The sequence below is a fragment of the Carcharhinus amblyrhynchos genome, chromosome 4, assembly GCF_965287045.1.
Source record: "Carcharhinus amblyrhynchos chromosome 4, sCarAmb.v2.hapA, whole genome shotgun sequence".
Taxonomy (NCBI): domain Eukaryota; kingdom Metazoa; phylum Chordata; class Chondrichthyes; order Carcharhiniformes; family Carcharhinidae; genus Carcharhinus; species Carcharhinus amblyrhynchos.
This window is the reverse complement of record NC_137327.1, coordinates 63342161-63359882: the sequence shown is the minus strand read 5'-3', so window position 1 is coordinate 63359882 and position 17722 is coordinate 63342161. Positions and strand designations below refer to the sequence as shown.

At 46.0% G+C, this 17722-nt stretch overlaps 1 protein-coding gene across 1 annotated transcript in view; it reads right to left on the bottom strand.

Annotated features, from left to right (window-relative positions):
* hydin (HYDIN axonemal central pair apparatus protein) overlaps positions 1-17722 on the bottom strand; it is a 1114396-nt gene that overhangs the window by 94600 nt on the left and 1002074 nt on the right. Inside the window, exons 74-76 of the mRNA XM_080187991.1 lie at positions 16051-16258; positions 13670-13891; positions 8318-8487 (exon numbers count right to left, since the gene is read on the bottom strand). Coding sequence (XP_080044117.1) covers positions 8318-8487; positions 13670-13891; positions 16051-16258 — 600 coding nt within the window. The remainder of the gene's footprint in view (positions 1-8317; positions 8488-13669; positions 13892-16050; positions 16259-17722) is intronic.

Below are 17722 nucleotides of genomic sequence, written 5' to 3'. Positions count from 1 at the left end.
ATCTTACTAAGTTCCATGTACTTACCTAAAAGTCTCTTAAAAGACCCTATCAAATCCGCCGTTGCCGGCAGCCCATTCCACGCACCCACCACGATTTTGAAGGAGGAAGGGTGTGTTCTCCTTGTGCACAAGTAATTAAAGACCTTGTAGTGGATGCATGGTGTCCAGCACTGTTTGTGTTAAGAGTTGACTAAATGTGCCAAAGGTTGCTGATACCAAGGAACTCTGACAACAGGATGGTAATTGGCTGGGTTGGATTTCATCGAATCATAGAATCGCTATAGCGCAGAAGGACATTCAATCCATCAAGGCTGCACTGACTCTCTGACAGAATATCTTACCCCAGTTCTCTCCCTGACCCTATCCCTGTAACTCCACACATTTGCCATGACTAATCCATCTATCCTACTCACCTTTGTCTTGCTTTTTGTGTACAATGTACCTCTTAGCAATTTTCCACATTACCAGGTAGATGCCAGGGTTGTACCTGAATTGGAACAGCTTGGCTAGGGGTGCAGCAACTTCTGGAAGTTGCTACACCCTTAGCCAAGTTGTTCCAATTCAGTATAATTGCCAGAATATTGTCAGGGTATATAGCCTTTGCAGTATTCAGTGCCTTCAACTGTTTCTTATTATGTGAAATTAATCAAATTTGGCTGAAGACTGCATCTGTGATGCTGGGGATCTCTGGAGGAGGCCAAAATGGGTCATCCATTTAGCACTTCTGGTTGAAGATTGTTGTGAATGCTTCAGCCTTATCTTTAGCACTGATGTGCTTGGCTCCTTCAACACTGAGGATCGTGATATTTGTAGCCTGAGGATGTGACAGCACTGCAGGGCTTTGATCTGATCCATTCATTGTACAATCACTTAGCTTTGTCTATCACATATTGCTTATCCTGTTAGGAACACAAGTAGAAATTTTTAGCCTGGTGTTGCTCCTGGCATGCCCTCCTGCATTCCTCATTGAACCAGGGTTGATCCAGACTGCTTGACTCCAGTTGCTGCCAGAAGAAACAGGTGTCTCCCTCTGTTTCTCACAGGAATCACAGCAGGCAGGGGTGGACCATACAAAGGTCTCTTGACCTCTAGTGCGATTTTCTGGTTTTGAAGCAAGTGCGGCCAGAAACCCATCCTTAAGTGTTGGACGGGCAAGAAAACAGTAGGTATTTTTGCCAGTTTTTTCAGTGAGCTAAGTACTAGTATTTTTCAGCATTCTGTGCAAAACAGAGGCCGTCATGCAATTCTCCCCAGGTTTTGGGGGCTGTTGGGGGGAGGGGGTGTAGGAGGGTGGTGTGGGTGGACCCTAATGTCACCAGTGAAGCCGGGTGCTGAGCACCCATTATTGCAACAAAGCAACCTCCAATGATTCTCGCCAGTGTGAAGCCTCCAGCATGTGCATTTTCCAGCTCTGCTGATGCATCTCCAGCAGCTTCAGAATGACCGATCCCAGAGACCTGGCGTCTGACTCGGGGCCAATGGGCGGGAGGCAAGCAGAACACTTCAGGATAGGTGATGGGGATGGGGGAATGGGGGTCTCTGCAGGGGTGGTGATGGGAGGGAACTCTGCAGGATCCATGATTGTAGTGAGGGTGGGGGACCTGATGTCTGTGATGGGAGTGGCAGGAGATGTTCTGGTATACTGGGAGATCGGGGTATCTGCACAATGGCACCACGAGTCCTCAGCACCCGGCTTCACTGGTGACATTAGGGTCCACCCACACCACCCTCCTACACCCCCTTCCCCGAACAGCCCCCAAAACCTGGGGAGAATTGCATGACGGCCTCTGTTTTGCACAAAATGCTGAAAAATACTAGTACTTAGCTCACTGAAAAAACTGGCAAAAAAAACTATTGTTTTTTTGCCCGTCCAACACTTAAGGATGAGTTTCTGGCCGCACCTGCTTCAAAACCAGAAAATCCCACTAGAGGTCAAGAGACCTTTCCCCCCCCCTCCCACCCCCCAGCGGGACGATAACCCAGGGGTCAGGCTGGCAATGAGACCTGGAGGGCTATGGAAGTGACATTGGCACGGAGGACTGGAGACCAGAGGAGGAAGAAGATGACCAATCTCCTTTGAGGAGGAAAGGTGCATGTCCATCCTGATGTTGATCCCATCTGTTGCTCCTGCAATGTCGAACCACCCCCTGACACCCAGCACCTTCCTCCAACCACTTTGGCAACACCCGTCACAACTCCTTCCTGCCAAGGCACAGCCCCAATATACTCCACCCAATCGTCCCCCCCAACACATCCTACATCACATGCCCTTCCAGCCATCAGGCTTTCAATCTCCGCTTCTGTTCCACCCCAGGATAAGAAGGCCCATAACTTCTGTAAGCCGACAGAAACTGGAGATAGGGTTCCTGAGCTATGTCTCCTCACTCCCTAGGAGGAATATATACTAGAGCTGCAGGGGAGGGCAAGGAAAGAGAGCCAGGTTAGCATGCACCATGGAAGTGAGCGTCCACAAAACCTATGTTCAAATGACTTATTGCAAATAAGTGGCATCCTGCCCAGATACTTGACCTTCCTTTACACTGAACCCTGTGTCATTTGTTGCAGCATATGACCCTGATGCGGCACTTTGCAACCTCCCCCACCACCCTACCCTCCTTCGACACCTGCTGATACCCCATGACAGCTTGGAGGATGCTTTGGAGGGAGGCTCCAAGGAATCCTCCAAAGCCACCACATTCCATTCAACACAGGCTTCCATCACACAATCCACCAGTGCAGGTAACATCAACACAGTGGGACATGTTAATGGTGAGGCTTCTGAGTCACTTACTGGTGTGCACAGCACAGCCACCAATCCAGGCGGGAATGCCCAAGGCCTCAGGCGTGCAGAAGTCTGCTGAAGGCAAGGCTTCAGCTGGCCCCAAGTCAGGCGCCAGGTCTCTGGGATTGGTCATTCTGAAGCTGCTGGAGATGCATCAGCAGAGCTGGAAAATGCAGGAGGGTCTGTCAGCAACATTGCAGCAACTGCAAGGCTATTTGGAGGATCAAACAGACTTTTGTCGCAGGAGGTGATGCTGGCATTGCATGGTATCCAGGTGAACCCTGCAAGGGTGACATCCACAGTAGAAAGCCTGGGGTAGGGAATGGTCACCATGGGTGACAGGCTCCCTGGGAAACCCAGGGGGCCATGGCAGAGATACATTGCGCCATGGCAGAGACACAGTGGGTCATGGCCAAAAGTGTCACAGGCATTCTGGAGATATAGCAGACCATGGCCATGGGTCTTGGGGGCATTCTGGAGACACAGCAGGTCTTGGCTGCAGATCTTGAGAGCTTAGCCCAGACTCAGGGGCTCCAAAACCTGGCCCGATCACAGGGTGGTGCCACTGAGGAACTCCAGACCTTGGCCTAATCTAAGAGGGCTACTGCTGAGGGCTCACAGACCATGGGGCAGATGCAGTTGGGCCTCCAGGACTGGCACAGCCAGGTGATGCTGAAGCTTCTGGACATCACTCCAGCCGCACTGCCATTGCAAGGAATATCACCAGGACCAATGGGCACACCATGGGACGGAAAAGGGCTAGAATCCATGTCGGGGAGCCCAGTCAGGAGATGACAGATGACCCCAGACCTTCCAATTCCCCCCTTCCTGACACTGGAGCATTTCAGGGGCAATGGGATGAATAGGGCGGTACAGGTACATCAGGGTTATCCAAAAGTCAACCGGGGCCCTCCAGGTCTCAGCTCCCCCAGGCCACAGGGCGCAGAACACAGCTGAGCACCTCCAGCTCTGGTGTGCATCCTGGGGGACACCTAGACACATCAGTAGGCCTTGTAAGAAGGACTGCACAAGTTAGATTTAAGAAAATGGGCACTGTTTATATTGCACTGTTAAATATCTCCCATTCATGTTATTGTACTCTTAATTTACCAATAAATATTATTGCACCCCACAGCTGTGGATAATCTGTCTCTGATTCTTTCCCCATAGGGATGATCGTACCCTGACTGCTCACATGGAGTCACAGAGTGTTGTGCTGCGCGATAGAGGCCCTTTGGCCCAGAGTGACAGATGGCCTGTCCTGGTATCCTCAAGACCCATCAGATCCTGTGTCAACCTCCAATCCTCCCCAGGCCTGTCACATAGCGAAGCATCATCACCCTCCTGCCTAGACCCAAAACGCACTAGCATGGCCAATCCAGGCCCCTCACCCTGGTGTGATGTCAATCAGATTAATGGGGGTTGGTGTGGACGAGGGCAGAGTGGAAGTGGAGGAGGTGATTGAGTGCATGGGGGAAGGGGGGTAAATGCTCCCTGGGGAGGGGTGGTTGGGTGCAGCAGCTGCTGGATTGCACAATAGCTAGTGAGTGAACTTTGCCGCGATCTGGGCTTCCCTCACTGTGTTACCCTGCCGGATCCTCGCCAGCGCTGCCTGTCCTCTATCCTCTGGCTCCTCCTCAGCCTCTTCCTCCACAACTTCCTAATCCTGCTCCTCATCCTCCTGCTGGTCCTCTTCCTCCTGGAAGTTTCCTCACTGCTGCGCCAGTTATGGAATGCACAGCAGACCATGATGAGGCAGGAGGAAGCTATACAGGAGGGCACTGCCGGAAGAGCCCAGGCAGTGGTACTACATCTTCAGGAGCCCAGTCCACCATTTAAAGATGGACTGGGTGGCAAGTTGAGCCTCAATGTGGCAGGTTCAGTTTCTGGCCTCTGCATTGGTGTCATCAGCCAGGTCCTTAGCAGACGTCTTTGTTACCGCATGAGCCATCCCGTAGCCTGGGCTGTTCCTCAAACAGTCAAGGGGTGCCGGAACTCCAGGGATGTAGCTGTTATGCACGTTCCCTAGGTGACGTGCATATACGCGCATGATATTCATCCTGTGGTCACAGACAATTGTTTGTTTTATTTATTAGTGTCACAAGTAGACTTACATTAACACAACAAGGATGTCATTATGAAAATCCTGTGGTTGCCACACTCCGGCACCTGTTCGGGTGAACTGAGGGAGAATTTAGCATGGCCAATGCACCTGATCAGCATGTCTTTTGGACTGTGGGAGGAAGCTGGAGCACCCAGAGGAAACCCAAGCAGACAAGGGGAGAACATGCAGAGTCTGCACAGACAGTGACCCAAGCTGAGATTTGAACCTGGATCTCTGGCACTGTGAGGCAACAGTGCTAACCACTGTACCACCATGTCACCCTCAATCTGCATATTGAGGGAGTGGAGCCCTTTCTGAAGCACACTAACCATGTGGGGACCAAAGGGCGATATGCGCACCATCCATAGTCCCCTGCACATGGGGATGCCGGTGATGGCGGCGAAGGCTGCATTCCGAGCTTTCTGTTGGGCCTGGCCCACAGTGAACTGGATATTATTGCCTGTCCAGGCAAACAGGGCACCCATGATGTCATAGAAGCACTTGTGCACTGAGGGCTGTGAGATGCTGCAGAAGTTCCGGCTGGAGGCCTGGAAGAGCCCAATGACGAAGAGGTTGAGGGCTGCCATGATCTTCATTGCTACTGGGAGTGGGTGTCCTTCTGTCCCTCGAGGTGCCAGTATTGCGAAGACCTAACATGGGTGCCACACCATCTCTTTATTAAATGGAGCCTGCAGTGGCATACAGCTTCCTTCAATCCCTCAAAGGAGCTATGGGTCCTGTAGAAGCTGGTCTCCAGCTCCTCCTTACCATGGTGCCTCATGCAAGAGGATGCACTGCCACATCCTGGCTCCGACTAGCAGCCTCCTGCCCTCCTGCTGTGGCTTCTGACGCTGGCTGGCCTTATGGTGGCCAAACACCTCCCTCCTCCTCAGTACCCTCTATTCCCTCCCGGAAACCAGTCTCCCCATGAGTTTGGATGCTGGCAACCCAACACCTGTGCCATGTGTTAGTCAATGAATTGCCTACTGTTGATGTCCTCACCATGCCAGACATGGGACCATGCTGGTGGGTGTGCAGGGCTCCCCATTGCAGATCCTTGAAGCATAGACATTAGTGCCATGACCATGCTGTATTCCAAGCATGTGTTGCAGTTCAGCCAGACTAGGGAGAGGCAGCCTCATGACTATTAGGAGATAAGTACTATCGAGGGCAGCACAGTAGAGTCCATGCAGTGTGAGGAGTTTTAATTGGGGTAACAACTGCCAGAACTGCTATTTGCCGTGTTCGAGTACTTTACCAAACAATGTTAGTGGGGTCCTGGATGGAATGTCTGGAGTCAGCCACAGAGCTTGTCAAGCAGATGAAGGCAGGATGAGCAGGTCGATATTTGTTGGGTTGTTGATGGACCTCATGTGGCATCCTTCAGGGGTCTCTCTGCAGCCAGGGGCAATATGGGCACTATGGGCCTGGAGGTCACAATGACCCCGACCTGCAGACCCCTAGGCCGGCTCAGACCCCCAAACCCCACCCTGTGGGGTGGAAGCACACCACCCCACCCAGCAACGCTGCAGTGCCTGAGAACTCCCACTGCACTTTGGGGGCTGCCACTCAATGGGACTTACATCCTTACTCCCCTTCGCTACTGCTGCACCTGGCCCAGACTTTTGTGGACCATCTGTGAATCATGCCGGCATGACACCATGCTGGAGATGTGGGACAGGTATGAGAAGGGGGAAATGGCCATGCTAAACTTGCTGATTAGATGAAAAACTGTTCAAATGCGTGGAAATCGATGTCACACTAAGTTTGGGCACATTGCTGTTTGCACTGGAAAAAATTACCTGGGAGGATCCCGAACCACCTGATACTGGGTGTGAAAAATGTGAAGTTTTTTAGGGTCTTGCTCTATTTTCGCACCCTGCTGTGGCTAATCGACCAGTGCAGCGGGGTGGAAAGACCACACCCTATATCCTCACATTAATACCAAAATGGCAAATTGTTGGGGTCTAGTCCGACTTCGTAATATACCTTGGAGTTTCTAACCTGGTATCCTAACGATCTGTTGAACATTGAAGCAAGCTGAGGAGAATGGAATCTCTATTGTGGTTTTGCAAGAGAGAGGGAGTGGTGAGAGCAGACATGAGGGAATGGATTGGGCATGCTCAAGTACTTTACCAAACACGACAGGGATATATTTTCAGCTCAGGAAAAAACAAAACAGCCTCGAAATCTGGACAGATGCAATGAAGAAGCTAGGACCTATCCAGGCTCATGTAGCAACAACTTTTATTTGGAGGACGTGAAGTAGACAATGGTGATGTTGTTCAGTAAGGTAGAGGAGGGCAGTAGATGGGGACAGTTTGAGTCTCATTTCAGTGATTAAGAGGAGAGTCCCCAGACTGTCCTGGTGAGAGATGAAGAAATAGAGACTGGACCTCCATGGTGAAAAGGAGATGAAGGTCCAGAAACCTGAAATCTGTGAAGGTTGCAGAGGGAATCGGAGGAACAAGGGCTACAAGTGTGAAAAGTCTGGGACAAAAAAACAGAGTTGAGAAAAGGAGAAATTACTTCAGCAGAGGAAGAGCAGACTGTAACCATGGATTTACGAGGCAATCATGTTTGGAAAGGAGGTGGAAGGGAGCTGTGCAAGGTTGAAGAACTATGAGCTTAGTGAAGATCTCCTGAGTAGTCAAGTCAGTGGCAGTGTTGAAAACAATGGTTTTGTGTTTGCTGTTGGGACAATGGTCCAAAAAAAGCACAGGAGGAGGTGTCAGAAAATTGATGTTAATCTTCTGCAGGGTATGAGGCTCACTTACAATTAGTACTACCCCTACAGCAGGCTTGGTGATAAAGCTATGGCTGCATCTGACAGAATGAAGTGCTGCAAATTCAGAGAAAGATAGAATTGAGTGAGTGAGGGATGCAGCAAAATAGAGATAGTCAATATCACATTGGCAGTACTTAGTGAAAGGATTGAGAGAAGGTAAATGGTCAGGGTGAGGCATCTTGGTGGAATGAGAATTCTAAATATGAGAAGAAGCCAAAAAAATAGACATAGAACTGACGGAAGAAAATTTCAGTGTTAATCAAGCTCAGAATTAGTAGCAGCTGATCATAAGGGAATGAAAGATAGTGAGATTTAAGACACTGAAGTAGGCCATTCAGCCATTATGTCCTCTGGGTCAACTCTGTGGTAACCCAAAATGAATTTCTCTTCGTATAGCCCTGTTTCTTCCAACTTTTCAAATATTTAATTTTTAGCAGATGCCTTGATTACTCTGTGTGCAAAAATATCCCGTGTTCCAACAATTCTCTGCATAGGAACACTTTGCTGGACATGACGTAGTGGTAACCAGCTCTGGGAATTGTGGAGAAAATAATCTAAAAGAGATCAAACACTGAGAAAGAAATGATGTAAAATGTGAGTGGCAAAGAAGCTTTGAGAGGTAACAGAGCCAGGACTTTCTTACCCAATTGCTTGCTCTTGCTTATTAGTGATGATCAGAGTCTTTTTGGCAGCTACCATGCCAGCACTATAGATGAAGCATGGCCCAAAATTATGTCTTGTGAATGACAAGTGGACACTTGGCGTCACTACATACCCAGTGAGGACACAGGTAAAAGTAGGACCTTTGTGTATCTGTGGACAAGAACAAGGCTCATGACTCAAGTGTACAGGCAGCTTTACATCAACATGAAAAATAATTTGAACATGTAGCTGGTTAATATGCTGGCTATTTTCTGCAGCATTTATCCTGGTCTATTAACTCAGGGTCTCTAAGCAGCTGTAATCCTATCAGTAGAGGCTCCCAACTCTACAACGATCTGTGATGGATTTCCATGCTTGTATATGCTGGTTTTGCACTCTAGGAGTCTCCGAGAATTGAAGATTACTCTGCAGAGCATTGGTATGAGTAATCCAGGAGAAAAGTCATGGTGACCTTAAACAAAATTGAGTTTTTTAAATTTTCTCTGAACACTTGAATTAAGTCACTGAATCACAGATTCACTTAGGCACAGACGGAAGCCAGTCAGTCCATCGTGTCTGCACCTGCCTTTCAAAGAAGTCATGATGTGGAGATACCAGCGTTGGACTAGGATAAGCACAGTAAGAAGTCTCACAACACCAAGTTAAAGTCCAACAGGTTTATTTGGTAGCACAGGTTTTCGGAATGTCACTCCTTCTTCAGGTGTGTGAGGAGTTGCATTCACAAATAGGGCATATATAGACACAAACTCAATTTACAAGATAATGGTTGGAATACGATTATAAGTAATCAAGTCTTAAAGGTACAGACAATGTTAGTGGAGAAAGGGTTAAACACAGGTTAAATAAGTGTGTACTGTGAGATTTTGCAAACCCAGGTAAGTCGTGGGGGTTACAGATAGTGTGACATGAACCCAAGATCCCAGTTGAGGCTGTCCTCATGTATGTGGAACTTGGCTATTAGTTTCTGTTCAGTGATTCTGCATTGTTGTGTGTCGTGAAGGCTGCCTTAGAGAATGTTTACCCGAAGATCAAAGGCTGAAGCCCGTGACTGCTAAAGTATTCCTGACACGAAGAGAACATTCTTGCCTAGTTGATTGTCGAGCGGTGTTCATTCATTTGTTGTCGTAGTGTCTGCATGGTCTCCCCGATGTACCATGTTTCAGGACATCCTTTACTGTGGTGCATTCCAACCATTATCTTGTAAATTGAGTTTGTGCCTATATGTGCCCTGCTTGTGAACACAACTCTTCACTCACCTGAAGAATGAGTGACACTCTGAAAGCTTGTGCTACCAAATAAACCTGTTGGGCTTTAACCAGGTGTTGTGAGACTTCTTACTGTTCAAAGAAACATCATGACTTAGTCAACTGAACCTGCCTCCAGGCAGTGCATTCCAGATGCAAACTGCTCACTGTATGAAGAGGCCTTTTGCTTCTTTTGCAAATCACTTTAAATCTGTGCCCTCTCATTCTTCATCCTTTTGTGACTGGGAATAGCTTCTCCCTACCTACTCTGTCCAACTCCTTCATGATTTTGAACATCTTTATCAAATCTCCTAATAGTTTTCTCCTTTTCAGGGGAACCGTCCCAACCTCTCCAATCTATCCTCATAACTGAAATTTCTCATCCATGGAACCATTAGCTGTAAAAGAATACTGGAGGTAGAAGAAAAGGACTAGTGTCTCTCTAATAAAATAAATATAATAAAATAAAAGTAAAATACCATGGATGCTGGAATCTGAAAACAAAAACAGAAAATGCTGGAAAATCTCAACAGATCTGATAGCATCTCAGAGCTCTGACGAAGGGCAATCTAGACTCAAAATGTTGGCTCTTTTCTCTCCTCACAGATGCTGTCAGACTGGCTGAGATTTTCCAGCATTTTCTGTTTTGTTACCAGTTAATTAAAGTTCAAGATTAATCCAATTGAGTCACGAAAAGGATTCTCTGTTTCATGTGGATACACAGTCTAAATTTTCTCTATTCCTGTGCATCTCTCAGTAACTTATTGTTTATTGTGAATTCCCTTGTCTTGTTTCTTCCCCCAGGTGGAAGTCCATTTGCCAATTTGCTGCCCACCTGACCAGTCCAGTCTTATTTTCCTGCATTCTATAGCTTTCTTCTCCAGTATCAATTAGATCATTTTTTCCTATCCTCTGCAAACTTCTTAATCATGCCCCTACATTTAAATCTCATTTATATATATACCGTGAAAAGCAGAGAACCCATTAACGAGTCTCATAAATTTCCATGGGATGCTCCCTTCCAGTGATATTTTCCATTATCTTTCGCTTTTTGTTGCTGAGACAATTTTAGATTTAACTTGTCCTGAAAAGTCTATCATGTTCAGCTTTGTTGAAAATTTTGTAAAATCCATTGGTCTACATTAAACGTACTGCCCTCAATGACCCTCCTTATCACTTCCACAAAGCATTCAATCAAATTTGTCCCACACAAGCTTCCCTTAAAAACTCCATGCTGAAGGCACTTGATTAAGAGATGCCTTCCTAACTGATGATTTATAATAAGAAATAGGAGCAGGAGTAGGCCATCTAGCCCTTCGATCCTGCCCCGCCATTCAATAAGATCATGGCTGATCTGTCGTGGCTCAGTTCCACTTTCCCGCCCTCTCCCCATAACCCTTAATCCCCTCTCTTATCAAGAACCCATCAACCCGCTTCTTAAAAATATTTAGCGAGGCAGCCTCCACCACTTCAACGGGCAGAGAATTCCAGAGATTCACCACCCTTTGAGTGAAGAAGTTCCTCCTCAACTCCGTTCTAAACCGCCTCCCCTTTATCTTGAGGCTGTGCCCCCTAGTCTACTGTCTTTTTTGAGCGGGAAGAGTCTCTCCACCTCTATCCTATCCATCCCATTCATCATCTTATACGTCTCAATGAGATCTCCCCTCATTCTTCTAAACTCTAACGAGTACAAGCCTAGTTTATTCAGCCTCTCCTCATAGCTCAACCCCCTCAACTCCGGTATCAGCCTAGTAAACCTCCTCTGCACTCCCTCCAGGGCCAAAATATCCTTGCACAGGTGCGGTGCCCAAAACTGCACACAGTACTCCAGCTGCAGCCTCACCAATGCCCTATACAGCTGCAGCAAGACCTCCCTACTTTTATATTCAATCCCCCTCGCTATGAAGGCCAGCATCCCATTCACCTTCCTGACCACCTGCTGCACCTGCAAGCTGGGTTTTTGCGACTCATGCACAAGGACCCCGAGGTCCCTCTGCACCGTCGCCTGCTGCAGTTTTTCGCCCCGTAAGTAATAGTCCTTCCTACCATTCTTCCTACCAAAGTGGACCACCTCACACTTGCCAACATTAAATTCCATTTGCCATTTCCTGGCCCATTCGCCCAGCCTATCTAGATCCTTCTGCAGACTCTCCACACCCTCCGCACAATTTGCCTTTCCCCCAATCTTGGTGTCATCAGCAAATTTCGACACCCTGCACTCGGTTCCCTCCTCCAGATCATCTATATAAATGGTAAATAGCTGAGGCCCCAGCACCGACCCCTGGGGCACCCCACTAGTCACCAACCGCCAATCCGAATAGCACCCATTGACCCCCACTCTCTGCCTCCTATTTGACAACCAATCCTCTATCCACGCTAACACCCTACCCCCAACTCCATGTCCCCTGACCTTCTGCAATAACCTCTTGTGAGGTACCTTGTCAAACGCCTTCTGAAAATCCAGAAAGACCACATCCACCGGCTCTCCTCTATCCACTGCCCTAGACACATCCTCATAGAACTCCAGTAAATTTGTCAGACACGACTTCCCTTTAATGAAACCATGTTGCGTCTGCCCTATCAAGCAATTCCCTTCAAGATGCCTCGCAATTTCCTCCTTAATGACGGATTCTAACATTTTACCTACCACAGACGATAAACTAACCGGCCTATAATTCCCCGCCTTTTGCCTGGCACCCTTCTTAAACAACGGCGTAACATTAGCCGTTTTCCAATCTTCTGGCACTTCCCCGGAATCCAACGACGTCTGGAAAATAACCACCAAGGCATCCACTATAACCTCCGCCATTTCTTTCAGAACCCTCGGATGCATTCCATCCGGTCCTGGGGACTTGTCCACAATCAGCCCCTCCAGTCTGTCGAGCACCACCTCTCTAGTAACAGTAATGTCATTAAGACCCTCCAGTCCTACCACCTTTCCATTGCTAACACCCGGCAAATTATTCACGTCCTCCTCCGTGAAGACAGAAACAAAAAAGTTATTCAAGACCTTAGCCATATCCCCATCCCCTACCACTAGCTCCCCTTTCTCATCCTCTAAAGGACCAACGTTCACCCTAGCCAGCCTCTTCCTTTTTATATATTTATAAAAACTCTTGCTATCCTTTTTTATATTAAGTGCTAGCCCAGCTTCATAGCTTCTCCTACCCTCCTTTATCAACTTCTTTGTCAATCTTTGTTGACATTTAAACCTTTCCCAATCCTCTTCTCGCCCACTGCTCTTAGCTACTCTAAATTCCTCTGCTTTTAATTTAACACTTTCCTTCACCTCCTTCGTTATCCACGGCTTATTACCTCTCCTCCTACTGTCCTTGAATAATGTCCTTGAATTTTTTTTTCCAATACTTTTCCTACCACTGAGGTTAAGCTAATTCCTTCTTCCCTTTGTAAACTGTCTTTCAGCACTACACTGTAACCAGAGAGAATTGGAAAATGATGGTCAAGCCTCTGGTCATTTCCTTCCTTGCTACTCTTAGCAGCCTGTAATGTCTACATCTTTCTCTTCTTTAATGCAAACAGATGCAAAGCTTCATTAAGAAACATGCTTCTGCCTTCTCACATTGATTACCTTCTTTACTCTCTTCTAATGATCTTCTTTGTCTTTTTGTATTTATAAAGCATCTTTGAGTTTTCCTTTCTGTTAATTGAACTTTTTTGTGCTCTTTGTTTTCCTAATATTCTTTTTAATTGCATCCCTACACTTCCTGTATTTCTCTTGGCTCTCTGGGTATTGAACTCATAGTATTTAAGGTAGGTTTCTTTTCTTGCTTTATCCAACTTTATTTGCTCTTTGAGATCTGCAAAGGTTCAGCGGGGGCAGAGGGGCTGAGTAGAGGTGGTTAGTAAGCGTGGGGAGTAGGAAGGGATGTCTAGATTTGACAGTCCCACCTTTTTCCTTTCTGGGAACATATTTATCGCAAACTATAATTCCTCCTTGAAGATCTTCCTCCGACTGCTCTGACATTGATTTACCTTCTAGCAGCTGTTCCCACCCAGTCCAGAGGACAGATAACAGACACACCTTAATGTGAATATTCAGTGCTGAGAGGGGCAATGTGAGAACTTACCTTCAGTTTCAGCTCTACATCATTTAGCACGAGTTTGTGATCTGGATGGAACGTGATCGTTGCTGGGACGCTGCTCCCTGTCTCCACGTAGTTCCACTTGCATGTCAGTTTCAGGCAGTTCAGAATGCGTGGGGCGCCAGAAAGCTCCCAGTCAAAGCCAAAGTTAAATTTCCCATTGTTTGAGATGACAAAATGGTGTCTAATATCATCATTCAGTTCCACCTGCGAGTAGATTGGCAACAATGTTAAAATCAAGCCCGATCCAATCTGTCTATATTTGCTGCAGCTACAGTCAGCAAGGTCACCTTGTGCCTGCTGAATGGCCTGGTTCAATAGTATTGGGAGAGTAAGGGATATGTTAGGCTGTGACATTATTAATACTGGTTGAACATAAATCTGCTCCTCTTGATGGCCCACAGCACCTCATGAATGCCTATTTTTAGCTGCTAGATCTGTTCAGAATCTATCCCATTTAGCACAGTGGTAATGCCACACAACATGATGAAGGTATCCTCAATGTGAGGACAGAATTGTGTCACTCCTATCAATACTATCAAGGAACTGTGATGGATAAGATTGGCGAGGACAAGATCAAGTAGTTCGTTCGCTCTTGTTGTTTTTCACACCAACTGCTGCAGATCCAGTTGATCAAAATATTTCCTTTGGTGGAAGTGTCCAGAAAAGGTAGAAACATTGTAGTGAGGCTGATCAGATGTGATGTCTGGAAGCACATCAGGGTGGGGGGGAAACCTGTAACCCTCTCTCTCAAACACTGTTGACATTTGCAAGGGTTGAAGGGGGTTAATTGAAAATGCCAAAACAGAGCTTGAGAAATTTTTCTTAGGCACAGGGAATTAGGGTCATGGAATTGAGGCTGGTAAATAGAATTGACATACACTTAGACCATGATCTAACTGAGTAGCAGAGAAGGCTCAGGTTTGTTGAACAGTCTCCTCCTGTTCCAATGTATTCCTGTGTACAGGCATCACATGTAAACGATTCTAGGGCATTCTTGTTGGTAGGAGGATGGGGAAATTATGTCCACAACTCAGGGCTGCTCTACAGTGATTGGAATAAAGTAGATTTCTCTGACACTAACCGAGCTGTTTCTGTTAAATTAATTTGTGTAGCATTTTAACATAGGCATTAGCCACTTTAAGATTCAAGTATTAATCACTGTGTTCATGAAACACACAGAGGGATTTTACTTGGACACATTAACCACGGTTCCATAGAGGTCATGAAATCCCATATAGACAACTTCTGAGAGTGAGGTCATGGGATGGCTGGTGTGGTAAAGGAATATAGTTTCAGTGATACAAGAAGTGGTGTGACCTGCAGATTGGGCTGACCTACAATGTAGGGACAGGGAAAAGAACAATTTACTTGGGAACTCACCTACAGCTTTCCCAACAACTAATGTCTCACAAAATTCCCAATAACAGCCATCCCACACCACAAAAACTCAAAACGATCAATTTCCTTGGAAAACATGATGGGGAAATACTATTCTTTCTGAATAAACTATACCAATAATACTAATAAAAAGGTCACACACACAAACACACAGATACAAATACACAAACAGGCAAACTCACACACACAAACACACACAGAGACGCACATACACATATACAAACGCACAAAAAGGCACTCAGATACACACAAGCACACACATACAAATAAACAGATCTACAAAAACACACAGCAACACACACACAAACATACTCACAGACACACACAAACCCACACACACACTCACACCATACAAATACACATGCAAGCGCATACAGAAACACAGACACAAAAACAAATATACAAGCATACACAAAGACACACACACATACAGAGAGGCACTCACATGTACATACACAGACACAAATGTGCACATCAACACATACCCACCAAGACACATACACACAGAAACGCATACATGCAAACACATACAAAAAACACACAAACAGAAACAGACACATCCATACAAATACACAAACACACAAAAACATACCTACAGGCATACACAAACATATAAACTCTCTCACACACACACAGAAAAATACACACATAGGCAGGCATATACAGATATACACATACATAAACAAATGCACACACACCTCTGTCTATATGTGTATTGAGTTGGAGATGGTGCAATGACAGAAAAGCAATGAGCAGCAGGTGTTTGAAGCAAAAGTCATGAGAAATGAAAAGACATTTTGGAACATAACATCTATAAAACAATGAGAGAACAAAATGGGGAAGAAGAAAGACGTGATACAGGCTCTAGCTGTTCTCCAAAAACTGTCATCTTGCATCAGAGGTTAAAGAACTGATAAATAGCAGTTATACAATTATTTATCCAGTAGTTGACATCTAGTACTAACCTCTCCAAAGGCGATCTCATTGATAGTCTGGTGACTGAGTTCAGACACTGTTCCATCACTACCTTCACAGGTCACTGTAGCTTTCAGACTGTATCCTTGCATTTTGACATTTAAGGTCAAAGGTACTGTCTTTGACTTCACATCACACACAACATTCCAGTTCACATTTCCATCAGTATTTGAAAAACAGGAGAACACAATGGGTATTCTGAGTGAAACAGATAAAATCATTAGAAGAGTGGACACTGCATTTCCACAAAACAAGTATAGATCACTGTGAGGTTACAGACCAGTTACACTTCACTGTGAGGTTACAGACCAGGGCAGTTGACTGTGAGGTTACAAACCAGTTACACTTCACTGTGAGGTTATGGACCAGGACAGTTGACTGTGAGGTTACAAACCAGTTACACTTCACTGTGAGGTTACGGACCAGGACAGTTGACTGTGAGGTTACAAACCAGTTACACCTCACTGTGAGGTTACAGACTAGTGCAGTTGACTGTGAGGTTACAAAGTATTTCAACATTCCCTGAATATTCCCTGGTTCTCATTGGCTCCAGTTTTGCGAGGGTTCTTTGATGCTACATTGGGTTAAATGCTGCCTTGATGTCACGTACAGTCATTCTCACCTTGCCTCTGGTGTTCAGCTCTTTTGTCCATGTTTAAACCAAGTCTGTAATGGCATCAGGAGCTGAGTGACCCTGGCAGAACTCAAACTGAATGTCTGCGAGCAGGATATTGCTGAAATTGTGGGTGGGCTGATGGAGTAGTAATTGTTCAGGTTGGATCTGTCCTATTTCTTGCGTACAGGACATACCTGTGCAATTTTCCACATTGATGGGTAGATGCCAATGTTGCAGCCATACTGGAACGGCTTGGCTAGAGACATGGAAAATTCTGGAGCACAGGTCTTTAACAGACAATGTGCAGTCCATTCTGTCAGGTTACTACCGTGTAGAATTGAGTATGGTTGGTTGCTGCTTCGCTGATATTACTTTGCACAAAACGTGTCGACATTTCTCTGAGGAAGTTCTTGATGGGTTTTCATTCAATAGTTGGAAAATCTTCCCGTAGATGTGGTATTTAGAAATATTCTTGGCACTAGTTTTTTCTATCGTTCATTCATGAGAAATGGGAACTGAAGTCAGGGAGTGCAATGTGCATGAGTTGCATGTGATTGTATCCTGGGTAGAGTCAGCATCATCAGGATTAATGCACCAAAACTTCAAACTGTAATTATTTGTAACAGATTTAATCTTCCCTAGTACTGAGTGAAATTATTTCATCAAATTGTTGCAGAATGTGGCCCAATTTAGTACTGTGGCATAGCTCCTAGTCTGTTTGTGTCATTTCTGAGGATAACTCAGCTTGAATCATTTGAAAAAGTAAGGAATGTCCCAAAACAGCAATGAGATAGTTAAGGAATAATTATTAGCCAGGAGAATGTGAAAGCTGTATTGGAATCATGCTACATGATCTGTTCTAGTACTTTCAACTATTAGTACTTCACTGGAGTGTCACCATGCGTGATGCGCTTTGGTTTTTCGAATGGACATGAACCTAGAACTTTGTAACTTAGAGGTGGGAGTGCCATCACTGAGTCTGGGGGACTCCTAGCTTTGACAGGTTCTCAGTCTCATGTCATGCGCCAATAAAATTGTAAGGCTCA